Source organism: Doryrhamphus excisus, linkage group LG10 (genome assembly GCF_037039965.1).
Source record: "Doryrhamphus excisus strain RoL-2023G ecotype Guam linkage group LG10, RoL_Dexc_Guam_v1.1, whole genome shotgun sequence".
Taxonomy (NCBI): domain Eukaryota; kingdom Metazoa; phylum Chordata; class Actinopteri; order Syngnathiformes; family Syngnathidae; genus Doryrhamphus; species Doryrhamphus excisus.
In genome coordinates, this window is record NC_136366.1 from 10,001 (window position 1) to 32,994 (window position 22,994).

The 22,994-nt window shown below is 43.3% G+C and overlaps 3 protein-coding genes across 5 annotated transcripts; 2 read left to right on the forward strand and 1 right to left on the reverse strand.

Moving 5' to 3' along the window:
* Positions 1–4,026: 4,026 nt before the first annotated feature.
* dennd10 (DENN domain containing 10) lies at positions 4,027–8,439 on the reverse strand. Of its 3 annotated transcripts, XM_078794367.1 has the most exons (11): positions 8,267–8,439; positions 8,136–8,190; positions 7,799–7,995; positions 7,283–7,362; positions 7,067–7,215; positions 6,836–6,947; positions 6,639–6,739; positions 5,425–5,532; positions 5,244–5,338; positions 4,984–5,183; positions 4,027–4,746 (listed from the first exon to the last, which is right to left on the reverse strand). In XM_078794367.1, the coding sequence occupies exons 2-10, from the start codon at positions 8,179–8,181 to the stop codon at positions 5,016–5,018; spliced, it is 1,056 nt and encodes a 351-aa protein (XP_078650493.1). In that variant the 5' UTR covers positions 8,182–8,190; positions 8,267–8,439; the 3' UTR covers positions 4,027–4,746; positions 4,984–5,015. The 3 variants fall into 3 exon arrangements, with proteins under 3 accessions (XP_078650493.1, XP_057916873.2, XP_078650494.1); XM_058060890.2 differs by lacking the exon at positions 4,027–4,746 and having other exon boundaries at positions 4,753–5,183; positions 8,267–8,438; XM_078794368.1 differs by lacking the exon at positions 4,027–4,746 and having other exon boundaries at positions 4,753–5,183; positions 8,136–8,439.
* A 526-nt stretch (positions 8,440–8,965) lies between these two features.
* eif3s10 (eukaryotic translation initiation factor 3, subunit 10 (theta)) lies at positions 8,966–16,308 on the forward strand. The gene is made up of 22 exons (XM_058057400.2): positions 8,966–9,151; positions 9,553–9,743; positions 9,824–9,960; positions 10,057–10,220; positions 10,362–10,561; positions 10,849–11,057; positions 11,135–11,306; positions 11,458–11,562; positions 11,665–11,763; positions 11,854–11,970; positions 12,065–12,250; positions 12,357–12,704; positions 12,798–12,902; positions 12,979–13,092; positions 13,183–13,305; positions 13,423–13,576; positions 13,687–13,868; positions 13,956–14,035; positions 14,137–14,573; positions 14,811–14,937; positions 15,022–15,239; positions 15,541–16,308. Exons 1-22 carry the CDS (start codon positions 9,103–9,105, stop codon positions 15,717–15,719), a joined length of 3,696 nt encoding a protein of 1,231 aa, XP_057913383.2. The 5' UTR covers positions 8,966–9,102; the 3' UTR covers positions 15,720–16,308.
* A 995-nt stretch (positions 16,309–17,303) lies between these two features.
* emx2 (empty spiracles homeobox 2) lies at positions 17,304–19,880 on the forward strand. The gene is made up of 3 exons (XM_058063290.2): positions 17,304–18,014; positions 18,559–18,743; positions 19,461–19,880. The coding sequence occupies exons 1-3, from the start codon at positions 17,624–17,626 to the stop codon at positions 19,626–19,628; spliced, it is 744 nt and encodes a 247-aa protein (XP_057919273.1). The 5' UTR covers positions 17,304–17,623; the 3' UTR covers positions 19,629–19,880.
* Positions 19,881–22,994: the final 3,114 nt, after the last annotated feature.

A 22,994-nucleotide genomic window follows, 5' to 3' on the forward strand; every position in this document is an offset into this window, starting at 1 on the left:
TAAAACTTGTTGTTTGTTGTTTATTGTTTGTTGTTTGTTGTTTCTTGTTGTTCTTTTCTCTTCAAAAATAACTAAAAAATCCACAAAAAATTACAAAATAAAAAAAGAAAAAAATATATACATCTGATCATTATGTACCCCACGGATGGGGAATGGACTGTGGTGCGCTACGGTAGGGGGCGCTCTCGTGGCGACCAAAGTTCTAGGGAACGTCCCCAAATGAGGAACAGGGCGGGGGCTCGTTGGGTCCCTGCTTCCAGGGACCGGGAAGGAGGTCTGGCCCGGGGGAAGGACCGTGCGTTTCCCTCCTCCTCCTCAGCCAGAGGGGGAGGAGCTTACTCAAAGCCTAACCCTAACCCTAACCCTAACCCTAGCCCTAGCCCTAGCCCTAGCCCTAGCCCTAACCCTAACCCTAACCCTAACCCTAACCCTAGCCCTAACCCTAGCCCTAGCCCTAACCCTAACCCTAACCCTAGCCCTAACCCTAACCCTAACCCTAACCCTAGCCCTAGCCCTAGCCCTAGCCCTAGCCCTAGCCCTAGCCCTAGCCCTAGCCCTAGCCCTAGCCCTAGCCCTAGCCCTAGCCCTAACCCTAACCCATTAATAAATAAATAAATATATAAATAAATAAATATTTGAATAAATTACGTAATTAATAAATAAATAAATACATAAAGAAGCATACATGTTTAAAATGATGTGTAGATAGGTGTTTGTGTGTATGGGAGGAGTGTGGGGCAGTAAAACAACAGGGAGAGAGATTGGGAAGTTACTATGCTGTTGCTTTCTTTTTACTTTCACTTTCGTTTGGGTTGACAGCAGAAGCCTATATAAGGGAGAAGCAGAGGAAGAGTTGGTCACTCTTGAGTTGAGTGTGGAAGGAGAAGGACCTTTTGTTTGACTGGTGTGCTACGCCTGAGGAAGATCCTAGTCGATCGAAACGTTGCGACATAGCACACCAACTTTCTAAGTCTAATTTAGACATTTTATTTTGTTAAAACTTGTTGTTTGTTGTTGTTTTTTCTCTTCAAAAAAACTAAAAAAAACACAAAAAATTACAAAAGAAAAAAGAAAAAAATATACATTTGATCATTATGTACCCCACGGATGGGGAATGGACTGTGGTGCGCTACGGTAGGGGGCGCTCTCGTGGCGACCAAAGTTCAAGGGAACGTCCCCAAATGAGGAACAGGGCGGGGGCTCGTTGGGTCCCTGCTTCCAGGGACCGGGAAGGAGGTCTGGCCCGGGGGAAGGACCGTGCGTTTCCCTCCTCCTCCTCAGCCAGAGGGGGAGGAGCTTACTCAAAGCCTAACCCTAACCCTAACCCTAACCCTAACCCTAACCCTAACCCTAGCCCTAACCCTAACCCTAGCCCTAGCCCTAGCCCCTAACCCCTAACCCTAACCCTAACCCTAGCCCTAGCCCTAGCCCTAACCCTAACCCTAACCCTAGCCCTAGCCCTAGCCCTAGCCCTACCCTCTAACCCTAGCCCTAACCCTAACCCTAGCTCTAGCCCTAGCCCTAGCCCTAACCCTAACCCTAGCCCTAACCGTTAACCCTAACCCTTAACCCTAACCCTAACCCTTAACCCTAACCCTTAACCCCTAGCCCTAACCCTAGCCCTAACCCTAAACCCTAAACCCTAAACCCTAAACCCTAAACCCTAAACCCCTAGCCCCTAGCCCCTAGCCCCTAGCCCCTAGCCCCTACCCCCAGCCCCAGCCCCTTGCCCTAGCCCTAACCTGGGTAATTCTGCCATCTAGTGGTCACTTAAAATTACTGCAACTTTGCCTGGGAAATTCCGCCATCTAGTGGTCACTTAAAATTACTGCAACTATACTTGGGAATTTCCGCCATCTAGTGGTCACTTAAAATTACTGCAACTTTACTAGTGAATTTCCGCCATCTAGTGGTCACTTAAAATTACTGCAACTTTTGAATTTTCGCCATGTAGTGGTGTCTTTTAGGTACTGCTATTCTTCTTGGGAAATTCCGACATATAGTGGTCACTTGCATGCATTTAAAATACTATAAATACTATTATTGAGTAAATAAAGATAGACACAAATGGATTTAAAGGTCCAAAAAGTACACAACAAGTGGAGTGATTGTAACCCGGAAATACTGAAAAATATTCCTTATACAAAGTGTGACATTATTTGTAAGTACTTACAGGACTAAATTCTTGCAAAATAATACTTCCATTGTTGTCAACAGATGCTCCACTCATATAGACAAGTGTTACAGTTGGTTTAGCTTTAAGATAAAAAAGTACAAGTGGTGATTAAGAAGAGAGTAGTTGTCAGAGCTGGGAAGACATGTAGGCCAATTATAATGACCTCCATGTGGCCGGCTAACATTGTACTGTAACAGCCAGAGCAACCTTTACAGCCAAAGCATTAGTCATGGCACTCGTGTATGAATTGCATATCTTTTGTCATCTATTCATTTATCCTGTGTTATTGTGCTACATGTATGAAGGCCATCGTGTCATTTACTTGAGCAAGTCTTCCTACCTGTGAAGAACGCCGACGCCATGTTGTTGATGGTCTGCCAACACGATTACATGAGTCCTTCCCCGGGGGCCGACAGACTGCCGAGGGACGCAAAAGGTTGAAGCTCCAGAAAATGCCGTCTTGTGCGTGCAATAGGTGAAACTGTCCAATGGAGAACCTGTGGCATCAGATGACGATTTGGAGCTCATGTTGAGATGGATGCAGAGGGATCCCACGGGCTGTTAAGCAACAAGCGGCTTTTCATCTGTAACACAAGTTGTAAGATTAGCTGCTATTCCTTTGCTGTAATGACATACTCAGTTTTATAAAATTCATTCCTGCACTGAATACTTATTGTAATGATGCAGTGTTCAGAAGTAAGTTTTTTAGTCGCCATTAAAATAGACCGAATAAGGCAGAAGGGTTATGAGTGTGCTTTCTCTTCCGTTGTCACAATGATGCTCATCACGTCCCCCGAAATATTACCAAATAAACCACTTTTAGCTTCAGTTGTCATTGACTATGACGAGGGTAGCGAAAGATACTTTTAAAAAATCGTTGTCAATTTGGCCCAAAGTCGTTCACATTATGTTATGGATTGCAAATGAACCGGTTGAAACAATTGCTTCCGTTATTTCAAGCATGCTGCGCGCCAATTATGTCCAGAAAACGACGACCTCGGCTTTAGATAGTCAACTTCGACATCGTTTAAATACTGTATATTGTCCTATTGTCGGAGCGAAACGCCACTATTCGTGCTTCAACGTGACTTAAAACTTTGATACTGACCTTGTAGCATTGCTTGTGGGGCGTCTGAGTTACATGGCAACTCCAGTGTTCTCCGTCAGAGTGTTGGAACGCCGACTCCATACCGAAATAAATTGGCGTTTATTTCGGCACTTCTTCACGGTCGTGGCGGTGTTAATTGTCAGTATTTTCGTTGCCTGCGGTCTTCCGGTCAACTTTCTTTTTCGACTAGCCAGCAACGAGAGAACAGCGCGCGCACACACGAGATCCCCGCGCTTCCTGGTTCACGCTCAACCCCCCCCCCTTTGCTGGCCAAAAACATGCCTGCAACAGCGTTGAAAACTTCTAAAAATTAAGCAATGCACATGGAATATATTCTCAAGCATTTTCAATAAAGACTTTCAACATTCACCTCTATTAGTTTTACAAACAGTAGACGGCATTCCCTCTAGAATACTTCAGCTTGGCTGCCAACAGATTGACACAGAGTAATTGGGATCGTCGGCGCCATGTTCCGGACGAAACCAGAAAGTGCAAACAGGAAGTTACAGCGCGGATGTGACGTCGTGTTTCACAATGATTTTACACACTATAACAAGAGAAATAATACTTTATACTCCTGTGACGGTGGCCTGTGACGGACATACATACGTAGTTGATATCAGCCTCTATCGCCCTCCTGTGGCCACTTTGAAAACACACAAACGTCTTTTTGAAGTGTACTGTATTTTGGACTAACAAGTATATGTTGAAAGCACACAAATGAAACATGATACAGATAACATAGCCAAGAGTTGCATAAAAGTATTTTTTTAGGAGAAGAATTTCAAGAATTGAGGCCCTTAATTAACATCCTCCCTCGCCCGCATCATAATCAGCAGTTCCTTGTCCTCTTCATAATGTAGCGTCGATAGGCGCACATCCCAGCGTGCTTTGCGGTACTGTCTATGAAAGAAATCGCTGTTAAATTACTTGTATTAAGCCACGTAAATAGGTTATTCTTGCACACGACTGGCCAAGTCTGTTCTAAATCTATCTATTGTGTTGATATTTGATGGGATTTTTTTTCATGACACCGTGACTGTAATCGTTATGCTGGGCAATCATATACTGTGTTTTCTCAATGGTAAAGTCGTGGCTAATGTAAGCTTTGTCTTACTTTGCTGAAGATTGCGGGACAGCGGACTGACGGCAATGGCGACGGCAATGACTAGAGAGCAACATGAAGACTGCGGCTGCCGGTGACTAAAGAGCAATACGAAGCCGGCGGCAGGGCACAGACTGCAGCGGCCGGCCTGCAGGCAAACTGGAAACGGTGGCTGGCCGGTGGGCAAACTGGAGGCGAGGGTCGGAACCTGAGGCCAAGCATCAAGCTAGGTCCACCAATTTTTCACCATATCATCAGACAATTATTCCGCACGAGTGTGCAAAATTTCAGGGACGGGACTCAACAGGAACCATGTTTCCTTCCCAAATAGATTGACCACGAAGCCGGTGGAAGGCCCTAAAAAAACAAAACTTTAATAAATTCATCAAACATGGAGCTAGGTCCACCAATTTTTCACCATATCATCAGACAATTATTCTAAATAAATAAAGATAGACAGCTGGGATAGGCTCCAGCACCCCCGCAACCCTCGTGAGGATAAGCGATAGAAAATGTATGAATTAATGGATATATGGCACACCGGCACACAGTTTATGATCATAAGAAGAGTCGCTGCAGTGGTGACAATGGTACCTGTCACTACACAGCATCCGAAAGCAGGCTCATCATATGCATAAAATCTGCTCAGCAGCCGCTAGATGAAACAGGAAGTTTTCCGTTGCCGGGGGGAAGTGATGCTGCTGTAAATGTTCCAAGGTGAGTTTAGAGCTTTCACATTCATCTGCCAGGGCCCTCAAATGAGCAAGGATCTGTTTGGTCTTGATGGAAATGTCCTGCAATTGAACATATGGACATCATGTTTGGAGAAATCAAACCACACAAACAATTCTTACCTTAATGACTTGACTGTCTGACTTATCTGTGTCTTCTGCGGACTGGACAATAAGTTGTCCGATGTCCTTGTGTAACTTCCCCATCATCATGGATTCTGTGTTGGAACAAAACAATGTCCTACTCACTGGGGTCAAAAAATCATCGGGATATTGTTTTTTTTTTCTTAATATAGGACAGCACCTTTGGCACCCTGCGAAACTGTGATAGTGCTCTCTGGGAGGTTCACGTACACATCAAACAGGTCCAATCTATTGCTCACTTCTGGATCCACAAATCCTGCTATATATGCTGTAGAGAAAAAAATAAATCACACTTTAGATGAAAGAAAGCAAACATTAGAGTATCATCCCCACAACACAAAATTCATCAGATCGGAATAATACTCGTACTTGCATGTGTTGCTGTAAGACATGTTGCGGTAGTTAAGCATTGAGTTTTAGTTTGGCATGGGTTATGGCCACAATAGTATCTTATGTTAGGGATTATTTTGTTATAATTTAAACATTCAATAAAAGTCTGGTGCGTGTGCATCTCACGAAACGTTAGTAACCACTGACACCTACTAACCAGTGAGAAATACAACATATGTATCATCACAGCATCTTTCAATGTCTTATGAATGCCTTGTATTTGTATTTTAGCCATATTTTGGTTATATATTCAGCCATTTCATGCTTGAAAATGCTAAAACCATTTGCTTAAACATGCCTATAATGGGCTGTATTCCACCACAAAATTGCATTATTTATTAATATATTATATCCTATAAAAATATTAATTAAATTAAAAACCCATGCAAGCACGGGCAGATTGAACCAACAGCACCCCTGCTGGTTGTAGATAAGTAGTGCACTTTGTCCTACATGATAATGCTGGAAGAATGGCTTGGTGTTTCAGTATAGCTGGAGCTGCCTAGCCCCCAGCAACAAGATTTTATGCCTGGCAGAGTTAAAGGAAAAGGTACTTGTTGGTGGTGGCTCAACAAAGTTTGGCATGGTTCATGGTAGCAAACTCACTCTCCATGCTGCTGCTGCTGTTGATGGAAGTATTTTTTGCTGTGGGCTGTGAAATCAATCCGCCCGTGAAGGAAGCTCCGGTAATGCGTAATAATAACCAAAATACGGCAAAATACTGTAAATCTTACATGTTATCAGGAATGTGCCTGTTACTACATGGTCACAGCAGGTACAGCATATAAAACACTGTTGAAGGTGTTTTCATAGAGCGCTTTGTAGGTGGAATAGGTGTGTCCCATTCGATGCATTATTTCGCTGCCTCTTTTAGCTGTTTTTCTATCTTTATAATGCACAAAAAATAGCAAGACTACAACAGAATTCCCCCCAAAAGTTAAATGTTCCATTAAGTGAAGCAAATGAAGCACAACACTTCCTCACCGGGACATTTAGTGAGATGACCTAGTTCAGTATAAGTCAGGTGTACATATGGGTGCAGAATGGACCAGTCTTTCCTGTGCCACGTCAGGGCCGGAAGAACTCTAAAGGGAGAAAGTTAAGATTAACAGGAGAGCATATCCGTCTAAATATCCTGCAGTCAATATTCCACTCAAAGGACTGGATGGATTTTTTTGTACCTGGTGAACTCCAACAAGGCTTCAATTCGAGGATGGTGGACAACAACCCTCTTTTTCAACATGAGAGCAGTGTAGAGGATAATGGTCTCCATGCCAAACTGAGACACCACATCTGGGTTCAAATGAGCACACGGTTGCAGAAAGACATCATTTTAGTCAGGCAATCTGGCAAAGTGTCATATCTATAATTTCCATCACTTCCAATTGATATCAAGGGAAACAATATCTCACCTTTGATTGAACCTGCCAGGAACGCCTTCTGAACATCATAGTCCTTGATTAGAAATGAGCCGTTCTCTTCACTCTGACAAACACCTTTGGTGAGAACAGTGATGTAGGCCTCCATCATTTTCACTGGACTGCCATATTTGATGTACATCCTGAATAATACATCACGTTAATATAAAAAGGTACTCCTTTAACTGAATTGCTCGATGAACACTGTACCTGCACAGTATCCGATTAAGTGCTGCATATTTCTCAGGGTTGAAGTCTTTTGCCGTTACTACCACTGAAAAATGAGTAACCTAGACAACGGACAGATGAAATACTGAAATAAAGCAAATGATGTGCTGACAGTGATACAGTGGAAAGTATGGCTGCACAAAATATATGAATCACTCGCTTAGATTTGAGGTCGTAATTCTCGGGGAGGATGTTTTAACATATAATACAAAAAAAGTCAAATGCATGGCAAGCTTGCTGCAGATAATAAAGAAAAGTCAAAAGAAAAGTCAACTAATTAATACAATTGCTGCTCCGCAAACTGATGAATGCTAGCGAGGCTCGCCAGTGGTGTTCAGTGTCAAGGAGTGAAACCAGCTCAGTGGACCCAACTCGACGAGGAGGAAGTGCTGGCCATTATGCCACAGCCAGTGATGCCTGAGCTTTTCGGTAAAATTACAGCATTTGTCTGTGATTTGATTGTAAGTTAATGTCTATTTTTGGTTTGTTTGTTTGTACCTTTTGTAGAGCTGTTGGTTCCTGTACTTCCAGTGTGCTGATGTAATACCAAGTACGACTGAACTGGCCAAACACAAATGTGTGAAAGTCTTCATTGCCCTGGGTCAGACAGCACTTGCTGAGCAGGACCTGTCTCAGTTGTGCGCCCACAGAGGGATAGCACCACACCCACAGAGTGTCTCCATTCACATCTTTTTCTGGGAACATGATACACACTTGGTAAATACGGTATATGGAATGCTTGCATTACACTGCTGTCATGTGATTCTGCTGCACAACCTGTGTGCTCCTCACATGAAGAAATATCCTAATAAAACAAATACGAACGTTAACTTACCAATCAATCCGACGCTTAGCATTGACTGTGTTTCAGTTGCTGCCATATTCCATGCCTGGTTGAGTTCAAAGTAACCACAAATTAACACAAACAAAAACAGTACAAAGCATCAAAATGCAACTGACAGTTACCCTGAAAGCTCTTGCAATATACAAACACTCGAAATGGATGATGCGCAGATGCAATAGCACCTTAAACGTGATTAAATCTGTCTATGATTGTTGCTGCTGTCACTAGACTTCTTTTTCTCTTATAGCGACTCTCTTCCTTCTTCCGGGGCGACGGACAGGCCCAATCACAACCGATCACAGTCGACGTAAAAGATGCATTCAATAGCATATAAAAAAGGTGGTGTTATCTCAAACCACTTGAAGTGAGGGTTCAACACTGCACATTACTGCAAATGCACATTAACATTGTTGGCTATAATCAATAAATTATACACTGTTTTACATTTTCATTGTTTCATTTTGTTACATTTTCCATTAAAAGGCTATTTGGAACACTTTTATAGCGATGCCGTGTATCTTACACTTAAAAGGAAGGCTAATGTTTAAAAACGTGTTTCAGGGAACGCACCACAAATGTTCTACATACGGGTATTCGTTTTCGCCAAGGTTGCCAGATTTGTTTTAAAAAATCCATCTGGTAAGTGTAAGTTTCATAACGCATACACCACAACAAGGTGCTCAATGTGTCGTATATGCGGACGACACTGTGTTAAGGTTAAGTCAACTCCATAAAATTGTTTGCTGTTTGAGCAAGGACAATGTACACTTATTATAAACAGTTTTTCACGGGGATTGAGTTCCACGTACTTGGCAACCCATGGTAGGCCGCTCACGAGGTTCTTCCTTTCTCAGACACCACCTTTTCCGTGTGCGACTCTGTGGCCTGGATGGACTGGTGAATTCTGTCAAAATTCACATAACTTCGGCGATTTGATTTGTACAAGAAAACCACCAAAATGCCGGCGTATTTTCAGCGCCCAGAGAATGCTCTCAAACGAGCAAATGGTGAGTGGAAATAGTAGTGTCATTACACCCATGCTAATGGTCATGTGTGCCGATGTTAGCCTTCAAACCCTCGTCACCCAAAGCGGTGCTAATGCTAGTTTGCGTGGCGCGGAAGCAACCGCGGCTAACGTTGATGCTAGCTAATAGCTAATAAGAAAGGCCCCTCTTTTGGCTTGTCAAGTATCGAGTTTAAAAAAATCAAGGGACCATTTTAGCGCTGTCAGTCGATAGTAAGGGTGCTAAGTCAAGTTGTTCGCTTTAGTGCTTCAGATTTTCTCAGGAGTTGACGTTCATGCTAACGTGTCAAAAAGATACGCGGTGGGCCCATCGACGTACTACGAAATTGTGCTAATTATTGGATAGTCATTCTTGCTGTTTCGCTTGTTGCCTCAAATTCACAGAGTTTCTGGAAGTTGGCAAGAAACAACCAGCCTTGGATGTTCTGTACGATGTCATCAAGAGCAAGAAGCATCGAACATGGCAGAAGATCCACGAGCCCATTATGCTCAAATACTTGGAGCTGTGCGTGGATCTTCGCAAGAGCCACCTGGCAAAGGAAGGCCTCTACCAGTACAAGAACATCTGCCAGCAGGTGCTGTTCACAGTCGTTAGTTCATGTGTCATTTTGTTGAGGGGATGGGGGGCTAACTATTGATTTGACTTCCCCATCAGGTGAACATCAAATCTCTAGAGGATGTGGTTAGGGCCTACTTGAAGCTGGCGGAAGACAAAACTGAAACCGCCAAAGAGGAATCACAGCAGATGGTCCTGGACATTGAGGATCTGGACAACATCCAGACTCCAGAGAGGTGAGATAGCAGTTATGGGTATACTGCAAGTAGTATTTTGGTAGTTCTTAGTAAATGGATGAAGCATAATGATGTGAGGTTGGTTGTTACCTCCAGTGTGCTCCTGAGCGCTGTGAGTGGAGAGGACACACAGGATCGTACTGACCGCCTGCTGCTCACTCCCTGGGTGAAATTTTTATGGGAGTCTTACCGTCAGTGCCTGGACCTGCTTCGGAACAACTCCAAGGTGGAGCGCCTTTACCATGACATTGCCCAGCAAGGTAATAACCAAAAATATTTGATTTATTTATAAGAAATCTACTTCGACAGAAATTGACTCACCATGGTTTGGTCTGGAACCAATTAACTGTGAAAAATTGGGGATCATCGCATTTGCTTTAAGAGTCTTGTATCTTTTCCAGCATTCAAGTTCTGCCTTCAGTACACCCGGAAAGCAGAGTTTCGCAAGTTGTGTGACAACCTGCGAATGCATCTGGGCCAGATCCAGCGACACCACAACCAGAGCACTGCCATCAACCTGAACAACCCAGAGAGTCAGTCTATGCACCTGGAGACACGTTTGGTGCAGCTTGACAGTGCCATAAGCATGGAGCTCTGGCAGGTTCGTCTGTCAGCACAGAATCTCTTCGCAGAATTTGGTATAATTCTACCAATACAATGGAGTCTTAAAAGTCAAAACACGGGAGGCTTGTTGACATGAGAAATTTCCCCTCGTAGTACCATTGAAATAACATGTAAGAGTAAAGCTCGCATTTAACCCCTGTGTAATAAAGCCAGAGTAATACTACCTTTGATGAATATTGAAGTAGATGCAGCATTTAAGGGGAGAGGGACGATTGCAGAATTCAGGGTCACTTTATGCATCTCACTTTAGCGTTTTCTTTCCAGGAAGCGTTCAAGGCAGTGGAGGACATCCATGGTTTGTTTGCTCTTTCCAAGAAGCCACCAAAGCCTCAGCTTATGGCCAACTACTACAACAAGGTGTCTACTGTGTTTTGGAAATCTGGAAATGCTCTTTTCCATGCTGGAACCCTCCATCGACTTTATCATCTTTCCAGAGAGATGCGCAAGAATCTCACTCAAGAGGAAATGCAAAGGTATCTTATTTGTTTTGCAGTTTTGCTTGCTGGAAATCATTTAGGTTTTTGTTGATGCCTCCTTTCTCTACCCTCAGGATGTCCACTAGAGTCCTTCTGGCAACTCTGTCCATTCCCATCACCCCTGAGCGCACAGATATTGCTCGACTTCTAGATATGGATGGTATCATTGTGGAAAAACACCGCCGGCTGGCAACCCTTCTGGGCCTACAGGCTCCACCAACCCGCCAAAGTCTGATCAATGACATGGTGGGTTATTTGTATGACAGACACTTACATTAATTTTTGATGACTATATTAGCTTCAAAATAACCCATAATAGGACCTGGACCCAATATATTCTAATTTGTAAGACTGTCCTAGAGATCTGGAAAGACTCACATTGTAACGTGCCTTTCAGGTGAGATTTAACTTGTTGCAGTATGTAGTGCCCGAAGTGAAAGAACTTCACAACTGGCTTGAAGTTGACTTCCATCCCTTGAAGCTCAGTGGAAGAGTGACCAAGGTGAACTTTCTCAGAGCAACAAATCAAATTACGTCAATACTGTACAAAACATTGTTTTTATGTCGACATAGTCCAACAACCACAAACAACTTGTATTCCTAGGTGCTGAATTGGGTGAGAGATCAGGGTGAGAAGGAGGCTGAGCTCCAGCAGTATGTCCCGCACCTGCAAAATAACACCATCTTGCGTCTCCTGCAACAAGTAATTGTTTGATGCCCTTATAAATTAGTCAGTTTCACAAGCTCACAATTACAATTATAGTTACATATTTATGTGTCGATTTCATAATAGGTCGCACAGATCTATCAGAGTATTGAGTTCAGTCGTCTGGCCTCTCTTGTTCCTTTCGTGGATGCTTTCCAGCTGGAACGCTCTATTGTGGACGCTGCAAGGCACTGCGATCTGCAGGTAAGATCATAATCACAGGCTGCGTCTGTTACATAAATTGACAAAAAAAGAACATATAATTGATCCTGTTGTTTAAATCTGTTTCATTATGAAGGTCCGAATCGATCACACCTCTCGAACTTTAAGTTTCGGATCTGACCTGAATTATTCGACAAAGGAGGATGCTCCAGTTGGGCCCTTCCTACAAAACATGCCCTCTGAGCAAATAAGGAACCAGCTGACTGCTATGTCTGCCTCTTTGGCTAAGGCCCTGCAGGTCATCAAACCTGTCTCCACGCTGGTGAGCTCATCTTCTGTGGTGTTAGCTGTTTTTGTATTTGGACAGTTGTCACATCACTGCATATATCAAAAACATGTTGTGATGTTGTCATGTTTGTTTCTTTCAGCAAGAGCGCGAGGAGCAGAGCCAGCAGGCCATAGCAGCTTATTTGAAAAATGCCCGCAAAGACCATCAGCGCATCCTGGCTCGCAGACAAACCATTGAAGAGCGTAAGGAGCGTCTGGAGAGCTTGAACGTTCAGCGTGAGAAGGAGGAACTAGAGCAGCGTGAGGCAGAGATGCAGAAGGTCCGCAAGGCGGAGGAGGAGCGCTTGCTCCAGGAGGCTAAAGAGAGGGAGAAGGAGCGCATTATGCAAGAGCATGAGCAGATCAAGAAGAAGACGGTGCGTGAACGCCTTGAGCAAATTAAGAAGACTGAGCTGGGAGCCAAAGCCTTCAAAGATATTGACATTGAGGTAATGTGTAACCCGCACGACACGGGTGACTTGTATATTTGATCCCCATATTGCAGCATGATGTCAGTTGTGACTTTTGTTTTTTCCTTGCAGAACCTGGAGGAGCTGGATCCTGACTTCATCATGGCTAAGCAGGTGGAGCAGCTAGAGAAGGAGAAGAAAGAACTTCAAGAGCGTCTGAAGAACCAGGAGAAGAAGGTAATGCAGAGTTGTTTGTATTACCATCATCTGTGATTGACGTCTGTGCAGGACACCAACTTGTCTCTCTTTGCAGATTGACTACTTTGAGAGGGCAAAACGACTTGAGGAAATTCCTCTTATCAAAAAGGCCTATGAGGAGCAGCGGGTCAAGGACATGGAACTGTGGGAGCTCCAGGAAGAGGAGAGGGTGTGTTTCAAGAAAAAATGCCACAGAAATAAAAAACAAACAAACATATCTTCCAGTAAATTGCAGATTTTACCTATTTTGTTTGTGTAGATCAGTAACATGAAAGTGGAGCGGGAGAAGGCTCTGGAGCACAAGAAGCGCATGTCCCGCATGATGGAGGATAAGGAGAACTTTCTGTCCAAAATAACAGCTGCTCGTAGTTTTATTTATGAGGTGAGATAAAGTAGAGCCTTTGCCTACTCAGTACTATTATTATACTATTACTATATTACTATTACTATACTATTATTGCCATAGCACACTTCAGATGTTCTTTCTTTCTCTGTATAGGAGAAACTGAAGGCATTCCAGGAGCGCTTGGTGGAAGAGAGGAAAAATCGTCTGGAGGAAAGGAAGAGGCAGCGTAAAGAGGACAGACGTAAGGCTTACTACCTCCAGAAAGAGGAAGAAGCACAGCGTATTCATGAGGAACAACTCAAAAAAGGTCATTTGCATTTCCACTCTCGAATGCACAATTCTGTAGCTTTATAAATTGAGTCTTGTATTGCGAATGTCGTTGGGTGCAATCACACATTTAGTATGTTTCTTTCTCAGAGCGTGAGGAGCGTGAACGTCTTGAACAGGAGCAGCGAGAGGAGGAGGAGCGGGAGTACCAGGAGCGCCTACGCAAGCTCGAAGAGCAGGAGCGAAAACAACGTGCTCGTCAGCAGGAGATTGAAGAGCGTGAGCGCCGTCGTGAAGAGGAGCGACGCAGTGTCCCAGAGGAGAAAGCCAAGGTTTGTCTGATCCTGGGTTTTGCTATTGATGGGTTTTTTCTTTGCTTTTGATGGGTAAATTGAATAGTATGTCATTGCCAAAAACAGGACTGGGGTGAAAAGGAGGAGGGAGGATGGCGGAAGCGCACTGAGCCAGAATCAGAATGGCGCCGTCCTGTGCCCGACAGGTGGGTTGACGTCACTTCTTACACCAAATCACTGTTTCATATTTCGTGATGCTCATTGTTGTTTGAGTCCGTAGTGTTATACACCTGGGCTGTCTCTACAGGGACTGGAGACAAGAAGGTCGCAATGATGACAAGGAGGACAGAGAGATGCCCTACCGACGAGGCGAGGGTCTGCGCAGAGGTGGAGATGATAGAGGACCGCGTAGAGGTTTCGATGATGATCGTGGCCCCAGGCGCGGCTTTGATGATGATCGAGGCCCCAGGCGTGGCTTTGATGATGATCGAGGCCCCAGGCGTGGCTTTGATGACGACAGGGGTCCGCGTCGGGGCATGGATGACGATAGGGGTCCGCGTCGGGGCATGGATGACGATAGGGGTCCGCGCCGGGGCATGGATGACGACAGGGGACCGCGTCGGGGCATGGATGACGACAGGGGCCCTAGACGTGATGATGACTGGGGACCCAGACGAGGAGGAGATGACGGCCCACGTCGTGGTGTTGATGACTCCAAACCCTGGAAACCGCTCAGTCGACCAGGTAAGCATTCACTTTTAGTTTCCTATTGAAAAAGAACAAAGGTAAATTGTCCGGTAGCTTGATTTGAGATAGATGGAAATCAAGGGTTGCAAATTTAATTGTGCCAGGCTAGCATTGGGTATTTTACTCTTCTTTTTGGAATGGATTTTTCCAAACCATTTTAACCTCACCTGCATTTGTGATGCATCATCATGTTTGATTTTTGTGTCAATTTGTCAACAATAATTCTTACTGCAGGTGGTTGGCGTGAACGGGAGAAGGCTAGGGAGGAAAGCTGGGGTCCTCCTCGCAGTGGTAACCATGATGGTCGAGATGACGATGACAGAGAGGAGCGACCCAGCGACCGCTTCAGAGATCGTCCCAGGTGAAGCACCGGAATAAGTGCAAACATATCATGCTTTTGTATGGAAAGACTGTTTGTTTAACTTAATGGTGCATGCGTCTCAAGAGATGAGAATACATGGAGGAGATCAGAAGAAGGGGGCAGTTGGAGAGATTCTCGCAGAGATGATGTTGATCGCGATGACCGCCGTGGCGATCGCGATGACCGCCGTGGCGATCGCGATGACCGCCGTGACAGAGACGACCGTCGCGACGAACGCCGACGTGATAGAGACCGCCGTGATGATGTTCAGCAGAGAGGCCCACCAAGAGATCAAAATGATGGTAAGCATATTGTAATAGACAGTATACCACTCTTTCTGTACATTTACCGCTGAATGACTTGACTAGAAAGGGGATCTGTACACTAATTTTTGGGTGCCTTTGCTATGATGTTTTAAAATCTTCATAATACGATTGTAAAAATGTATATAACTCATCAGAACTACCTTCCGTTTTAAAGCAAGTGAGGCATTATTGAAGGCAGCCAGTAGGTGGCATCATCTGCCTGTGACATTACTGTTGAACCACATCTCAACTCAGAATAGATATTGTATAGACTTTTCTAATAACCTTACTTCCACAGGAGGCACCTGGCGTCGTGGAGGTGACGACAGGCGTGAGGTAAGGGAACAGCCCAGGGAGCGAGAGCGGGAGCGTGACCAAGAGGCTGAAGGAGAGAAGAGTTGGCGTTCAGACAAAGATAACGCTCGTCGCACGAAGAACGAGATCGATGATGATGGTTGGACCACTGTACGCCGCTGAGTTCCGGCATCCCCAAATTCACTTCAATAAATATTTAATTGATACTGTTTCAATGGCAGAATAACCTTCAATATCTCACCCTCATTTAGCTAAGGACAAGCTTCTGATACGCTGTGTGTATTACTTTTGGAATTTAATGTTTCTCTCTTCTCTGGGGCTGTTTTTTTTTAATACTTGTAGACTTTAAGCAGTTGTAAGCATTGTAAGCCCTTGTAGACATGGCTGCCCTCCAGGTGGCTAGGAGTGGTACTATTAAAAAATATATATATATACAGAAAAACTATCTAGCCTCACACCGATATATCAACCTCAGCTTTCCACGCAAACTCAGTGAATCACCAACTGCCTCTTAATATAGATGTTACATGACGGAACTACACAAATGCTATTTGCTTCAGCTTCCCATTAGTGTGTCAGATGCTTCCTCTTGTTAAATGAGTGAAATATCAATTTTGAAGTGCATGCTTAGAGTATTAAATTTGTGTCATCTGATACAGTTTGTGCTTCTATCTCAGTGCATTCAATAGTATCACACTATCTTGCATGTGAATTGATAAAAGCCCTTATTAAAAATGTTTGCTCTCCAACAGTAGGTTGTTTTTTGTCAAGGTTATCTTTCGACGACATGAGGTCAATATGGACAAATATTCATGTGTCAGAAGGGGGAAAAGATCATCTAATTTCTAATTAGATGAAGTTAAAATGGAATACTGCCCACCCAATCACAAACAAGCCTTTTGTTAAACTTAGAATGTTGTTGAATTTATACTGTAGCTTAACTGTATATGGTTAGGGTCTAAACGTGAAAGACGTTCGTCAATGTATTCCTCGCCACCACTAGACGTCACTAAACCTCCATGAGAACAGCAATATCTTCTGCATACACGCAATCTAGCAAAGAGGGAAGCCTTGCGTCAAATAGCACTCGAAAAGTATTACTAACAGGATCTTTGTTATGACTGAGTATAGGCCATATGAAAATGATTCCCTTAAAAAAGCAGAACTTGTGCACATATAACTGGAATTAACCATCATAATACAAATACACGCCTAAGAATGAGCTGCATGTATTTTTGTTAGTGGCTTCTTGGGCCACATGAGCAAAAATAAAACTATGAAAGTAGCTGATGCACTGACATAAAAACAAATTCACAGAGAGGCGGGACATGTAAACTTAAATAGACCTCACAAGTAGATGATTTTGCACAATTAATTTAAAGACCGCTAAAAAAATAGAATATGTTATGTTTTTCTGAAGATTTATTTTCATCTACTTGTCCCTTCCTTCGCTTTACACGGTTGAAAGTGCGGTTAATTGATGTCTAAACAGAAACACAATTAGCGGATGAATTAAAGGCCGCCTGGTGTAAGCTAGGCCAACAATGCCAAATATGAAGATGAGAATAAACTAATAACGCTGCGTCGACTTGTCCGAGGAGGCCTTTTCACGTCAGCTCGCCTTTGCGTGTGCGCGTGCACGGCGGGGGCTGCTCAGTGGACGAATCCTCTGCCGTGTTGCGTTCAAGTCCGCCTCTCCGCCGCTCAGGCCGCTTTGCCATTGACGCGCGTTAAAGCGCCTTTAAAGCTCCTCTCCACCTCCAGGCGAGCAGCAGAGGCAGCGGCCAATCAGCATGCCATTAGGAGGCTTCAGAGGAAGCTGTTTATGATGGCAGTGCAGCGCTAATTAGCCTCATGAACTAACACATCTGCCCGCACCGAGTCACCGAGGAAAGCGATCACATCCATGGATTAGTGTGGGAAGCAGACGGACACTTTTTACTTGACGTCCTCCGAGCTGCTGCTCTTCTTCTCAAGTTATTCGCCGCGCAGCAACTTTTCCTCTTCCTCAACTCTGCTGGAGTATTCCTTTCCCTCTTAAACTGGGGAACCCGGACTATCACACCATGTTCCAGCCGACACCCAAGAGGTGTTTCACGATAGAGTCTTTAGTGGCCAAGGATAATCCGGTACCGGCGTCCCGATCCGAGGAGCCCATCAGGCCAGCGGCGCTCAGCTATGCAAACTCCGGCCAGATGAACCCCTTCCTTAACGGTTTTCACTCCGGCGGTAGAGGCGTCTACTCTAACCCGGACTTGGTGTTCGCTGAGGCGGTCTCCCATCCTCCCAACTCGGCGGTGCCGGTTCATCCGGTGGCCCCGCCGCACACCCTGGCCGCTCATCCGCTCTCGTCCTCTCACAGCCCGCACCCACTTTTCGGGAGCCAGCAAAGGGACCCTTCCACCTTCTACCCCTGGTTATTACACAGATATAGATACTTGGGACACAGATTTCAAGGTACGCTTTGACGATTTTTTTTTTTAATTTTGCTTCACTTTTACGCATGAATAGCGGAAAAGAAACTAAAGTTTGTTTTTATATTGGTTTATTTAATCAATAAAAAACTATTTGTTCGAAGCATATTTAAACTGTAATTGCAGAATTTATACAACAACAAATTAGGTTTGATTCAATGTCAGCCATTTGAACTATTTTAGTTTTGCCTTTAATTTAGGGTTGTTTTGTGATTTATTATTTATGATGAATTCTATCAAATTTAATTAGGATATTGACTATTAAAGCGGACGCTATCCACTCCTAATTAACAATACTGCATGAGTGTAATTCTAAATTGTAGAACTATACTTTTCTGTTTTTACCTTTTTTGCTGTCAAATTAATTCCAAATGTAGGAATTAATGTAGGATATTTTACGATAAGATATTTTCGTTTTTAATGCTGCAATTCCTCCCCTTTTTCAGTATCCAGGCCTGTCGTGCAAATATACATGAATATATATTTCAACCTATTGATATTTTTGCATTTTTCGTGTGGGTGTGTAGGTAATGAAACGAGTCCAGAGAGCTTCCTTTTGCACAACGCGCTGGCCAGAAAACCCAAACGAATCCGGACGGCTTTCTCTCCATCACAACTACTACGGCTTGAACATGCGTTTGAGAAAAACCATTACGTGGTGGGTGCAGAGAGGAAACAACTCGCACACAGCCTTAGCCTCACAGAAACTCAGGTAAGAATATCATCCATTTTTTATTTTACAATTGCGCTGCATGTGAAAAAAATATGCTAGAATATTTGCAAAAAAAGCTTTTTGTGTGCAATTTCATTGTGATAAATTGTGCGTAATACTATAAGTCTTCATTGGATCAAATGCCCCCCTCATTGTATGGGCCTAACCTCATTTCGGGGGGTTGAATGACTTTGTTGTGAGTGTGCACACTGAATAAGAATGTTGCCTTTCAAAACGGAGGCTAAATTAAGCAGTTAACCATTTTATGGGCTCGATCGTACAAAGAAGGTGGCGGCCTCGCTGGGTCGCGCTGCCATATTTGAGCCATTGTTCGAGCCCATCGGCCCTTTTGGAAGGAGCAGAAGAGAGAAACGAAGCATCCCGTAGTTCAATTAGCACACTGAGGGCTTATATTATTAAATGCAGCTCACTTGCCATTGAAGGGAGTGACAAAGCGGGGCCAGACAATTTATCGATTTACATGCAGTTAATTCCCCATTGATCGGCAGCATGAGTGGATTTAGAGTGTGTTAAACAGTTTGGACTACTTATTGCGTGCATCATGCTTGAGGTTCACGTTTTTTTATGTAGTCACTAAACTGTCAAATAATATACACATATATCCTGAATATTAAAAAAAACATTCATATTGCGTGTTTACGCACCTTTTAGGCATTCGTGCTCGATGGTACTGACCCCCAACCCCTTCTTCTACAGGTAAAAGTGTGGTTCCAGAACCGGAGGACGAAGTTTAAGAGACAGAAACTGGAGGAGGAGGGTTCCGAGTCCCAGCAGAAGAAGAAGGGTTCCCATCACATAAACCGCTGGAGGCTGGCCACCAAGCAGGCCAGTCCGGAGGAAATCGATGTGACTTCGGACGATTAAAAGATGAGACTTGAAAATAAGGACACAAATACAGGATACCGTGGGAAGACAGGAGGGTCCACAAACCCCAATGTCACATTTCACATCTCCGATGGGCAGCTGAGGGCGACGGAAGGCCGGATGGTGGTCCAGATGTCACCCAAAAGAAGCAGGAACATGGTACTGACTGTCCACCTGAATTATTCTTTTTTCTTTAAAATCCAATTCATATTGGACGTTTGCACTTCTGACACCCCCACCCCACCCCACCCCACCCCAATTCAAGATATACCAAAACTCCTTAATTTTTTTTAACACTCGAATTGCATGGTTAGTTGTTTTAATTTGACACAATCACACGGAAGACACGTTCGTGCTTCTTCCTTTCCACACAGTGTGCAGTCTTTTTATTCATAATTCTCGTGTAAAAGTGATTGTGAAAACATATGAAGTAGCAGTGCTGCGTTTATGGTGTTTTTTTTTTAAAGAAAAAAGCAAAAACTGGTTTTGTAATGAAAAAAATACCGATTTTAAGGGAAGGTATCAGGACATTCCTTTCACCTCTAAAGCTTTACAGTGTGTGGCTGTGCATGGCCCCACGCAGCCTTCTGTTACCACTCAGATGCCACAAAAGGACTTTAAACGAATTACACAGAGGAAAAAAACTTCAAGCACTGAGCGTATTCCATGTACAGAAATACTAAAGGTTAATGTTTCTGTTAAGCCCTCTTTTACCGAATGTAAATAATTTTTGTGTATGTGTTAAGTTTGCTACAATTTTAACACAAAGTATACTTCCAAGAAGTATGTAATTGTCAATATTTTGTCAATAAAGTTTTATCAATATGTCGCGCGCTGCAAACGCACACAGGTCTTTATTTAAAATACATTTATTGACATCGTCATTTTACAGGTGCACTTCAATAGAACCTTATTAGACTCCGGGAGAGAAAAATGGAAGGCTCACTCAGGGAATTTTTGCGTACGGGTTGTTTACAATATTCAAGTTTTTGACATCGAAAAAAATAACAAAATAGATGAGAAACTATTTCGGTCTGTTTGTAGTAAATCGACAGCATTGCATTTCAAATATTAATAATAATAATAATAATTTGTCTTCGGTTGAGCGTTTGTTTCTCCCATGATTGCGTTGAGCTCCGAAGAGTCTGGACCAGCTTTTGTGAAAGTGCAAATCAGTTTGGGCAATTATCATGCGAGTAATATGAGGGGGGGAAGTATTGCCCAGTGGTCCACTTTAATCTCTTAATCCGGATCCAAGGGGGCTTGGTTGGACATAATTTAGCACAATCTGACTAGCCCTCGCGACGCGATAAGGGAAGGTTGCAATGTGCCGCAAAATAGGATCTTTGTTTCCAATCTTGTCTTGTGGCTGCAACCTCAACATGACACACTTTTTTAGTAGCATGCACACTTTTTTGTTGTTGTTGAACTTTGTTTATTTTTTCCTTAATCGGGCCCTATTTGATTATAACCGCAATAAAAAATCTTTAGAGAATACCATGAGGTTTGGAGGGAGAAAAAAAAACCCTAAAAGCTTTATTACAAACCCAGCTTTGAAATAGGGGGGATTAGAGGACTGAAAGGGTCCCACAATAGTTAGAAGAAAAGGTTTCATGCTAATGAGGTTAATGCCCTTTGTATCTGCGGACTCCACAACTTCATTACTCCTATCTCGGGCAACACCGAGCGGCTCAGAGCTTCACAATCCACTCCAGCTTCTCCCCTCCCTGCCTATAAAGAAGGATTTGATAGCAGTCCTGTTCAAACTAGATAATTATATCTTTTCAAGTTGGAATTAAGATAAAGAAAGTGCAGTGGAGGCGCTGAGCCTTGATCCGCCGCAAACAAATTTGGCGCAGCCTCCCAGCCTCCCCCCGTTTTGCACCCTCTGTGCGCCTGTATGGACACACGGGAGACAGGACAGCGTCTCGTTAGAGCCTGCCACCATTTGATAAATTTAATGCATATGTTTTAACCTACAAATCCCTTCTATTCATTGGCCTTTTATTTATTCTTTTTCCCTTGTAATGCCCCCCCCCCCAAGTCCCTGCTTTGGCCATTTTAATTCGAATATAGGTAGTGTCACTTTGAATTGAACGAAAACGGCCATTTTAAAATATTACAGAAAATATATCATCATTCGATGGGATTATAAATCTATTTAAAGAGGCTTTTGATGCTTCCATCTCCATTCAACGCAATGGCGATCATGAAACATTTAGTGTACAACGTGAAATAATTATCCTTCAGTGAAAAGAGTATAGTTGCGCCTATCAAGTGACCCCCACTGACCCAAAACCTCTAATCTGCAATTAGTAGCTCTAATTACGTCCGCTGACATCACTAATGTGTATGGAGGAGAGGGAGGGGAAGACACAGGACAGGTTCAATGTTGCTGCTCAAAGTCAGCAAGGGATTTTTTTTATGTTGCGCGGATGGCGCACCAGCAGGCCGCTGCGTGTGCGTCCACGGACCCGCGCGACACGACTAAAAACTTGATCTGTCCTGTTTCCCAAATTGCCTCTGAAATGGATCCATGAAACGAGAGAATGGACCCCACACAATTCTTCTAGACCTTGACATAAGGCACAGCGATAAATATACAAGACAAATGAGCAATTACAATCAGCCTTCAAACAGCTCGCATCATAATGAATTAAACATCCCGCAGCCTCGGATTCAGTTTCCTCCTCATCCTCCTCCTCCTCCTTCTTCTTCTTCTTTTTTATTAACAAGGAAACTGACTTGATGTGAACTGATGATTTTCCAAACGCAGCACTTTCCAGCTCGGACGAGTGTAGTCAGCACTCTTGCAATCATCTCATTAAATGTTGTTGTTGGATTAACATTCCATTCACGTTTAGATGCAAAATGGCTTTACTTGCTATTATACACTAGGAAAAAACAGACCGCAGTGATAATAATATTTACATGTATTTTTGTTTCTTGGTTTGCGGTTCAATTAAGAGCAGGGTTACATAAAAGTTACATTTCAAGGTTTTGAAATGTTAAATGTAAAGTTACATTTCAAGGTTTTGAAGGTTTTGAAATGTAACTTTGGATCCGGTACCAATGAAATACAGTGCAAATTTTTAAAATGTTAAATGTAAAGTTACATTTCAAAACTTTGAAATGTAACCACCGGTACCAATGAAATACAGTGCAAAAATATAATTATTTGACATTATTGATTGAGTTTTCCTTGAATTTGTTGATTATGATTATAATAACAAAGAATTGAAAACAGTAATACTATTTTAATACGACGATTTGCAGCCAACAAAACCAACATAAAACAGTGTAACACCATTTTATTGAACAAAATATCATTTCACTTTTTGACCCCCAAACCCTCCCGCCTTGTTG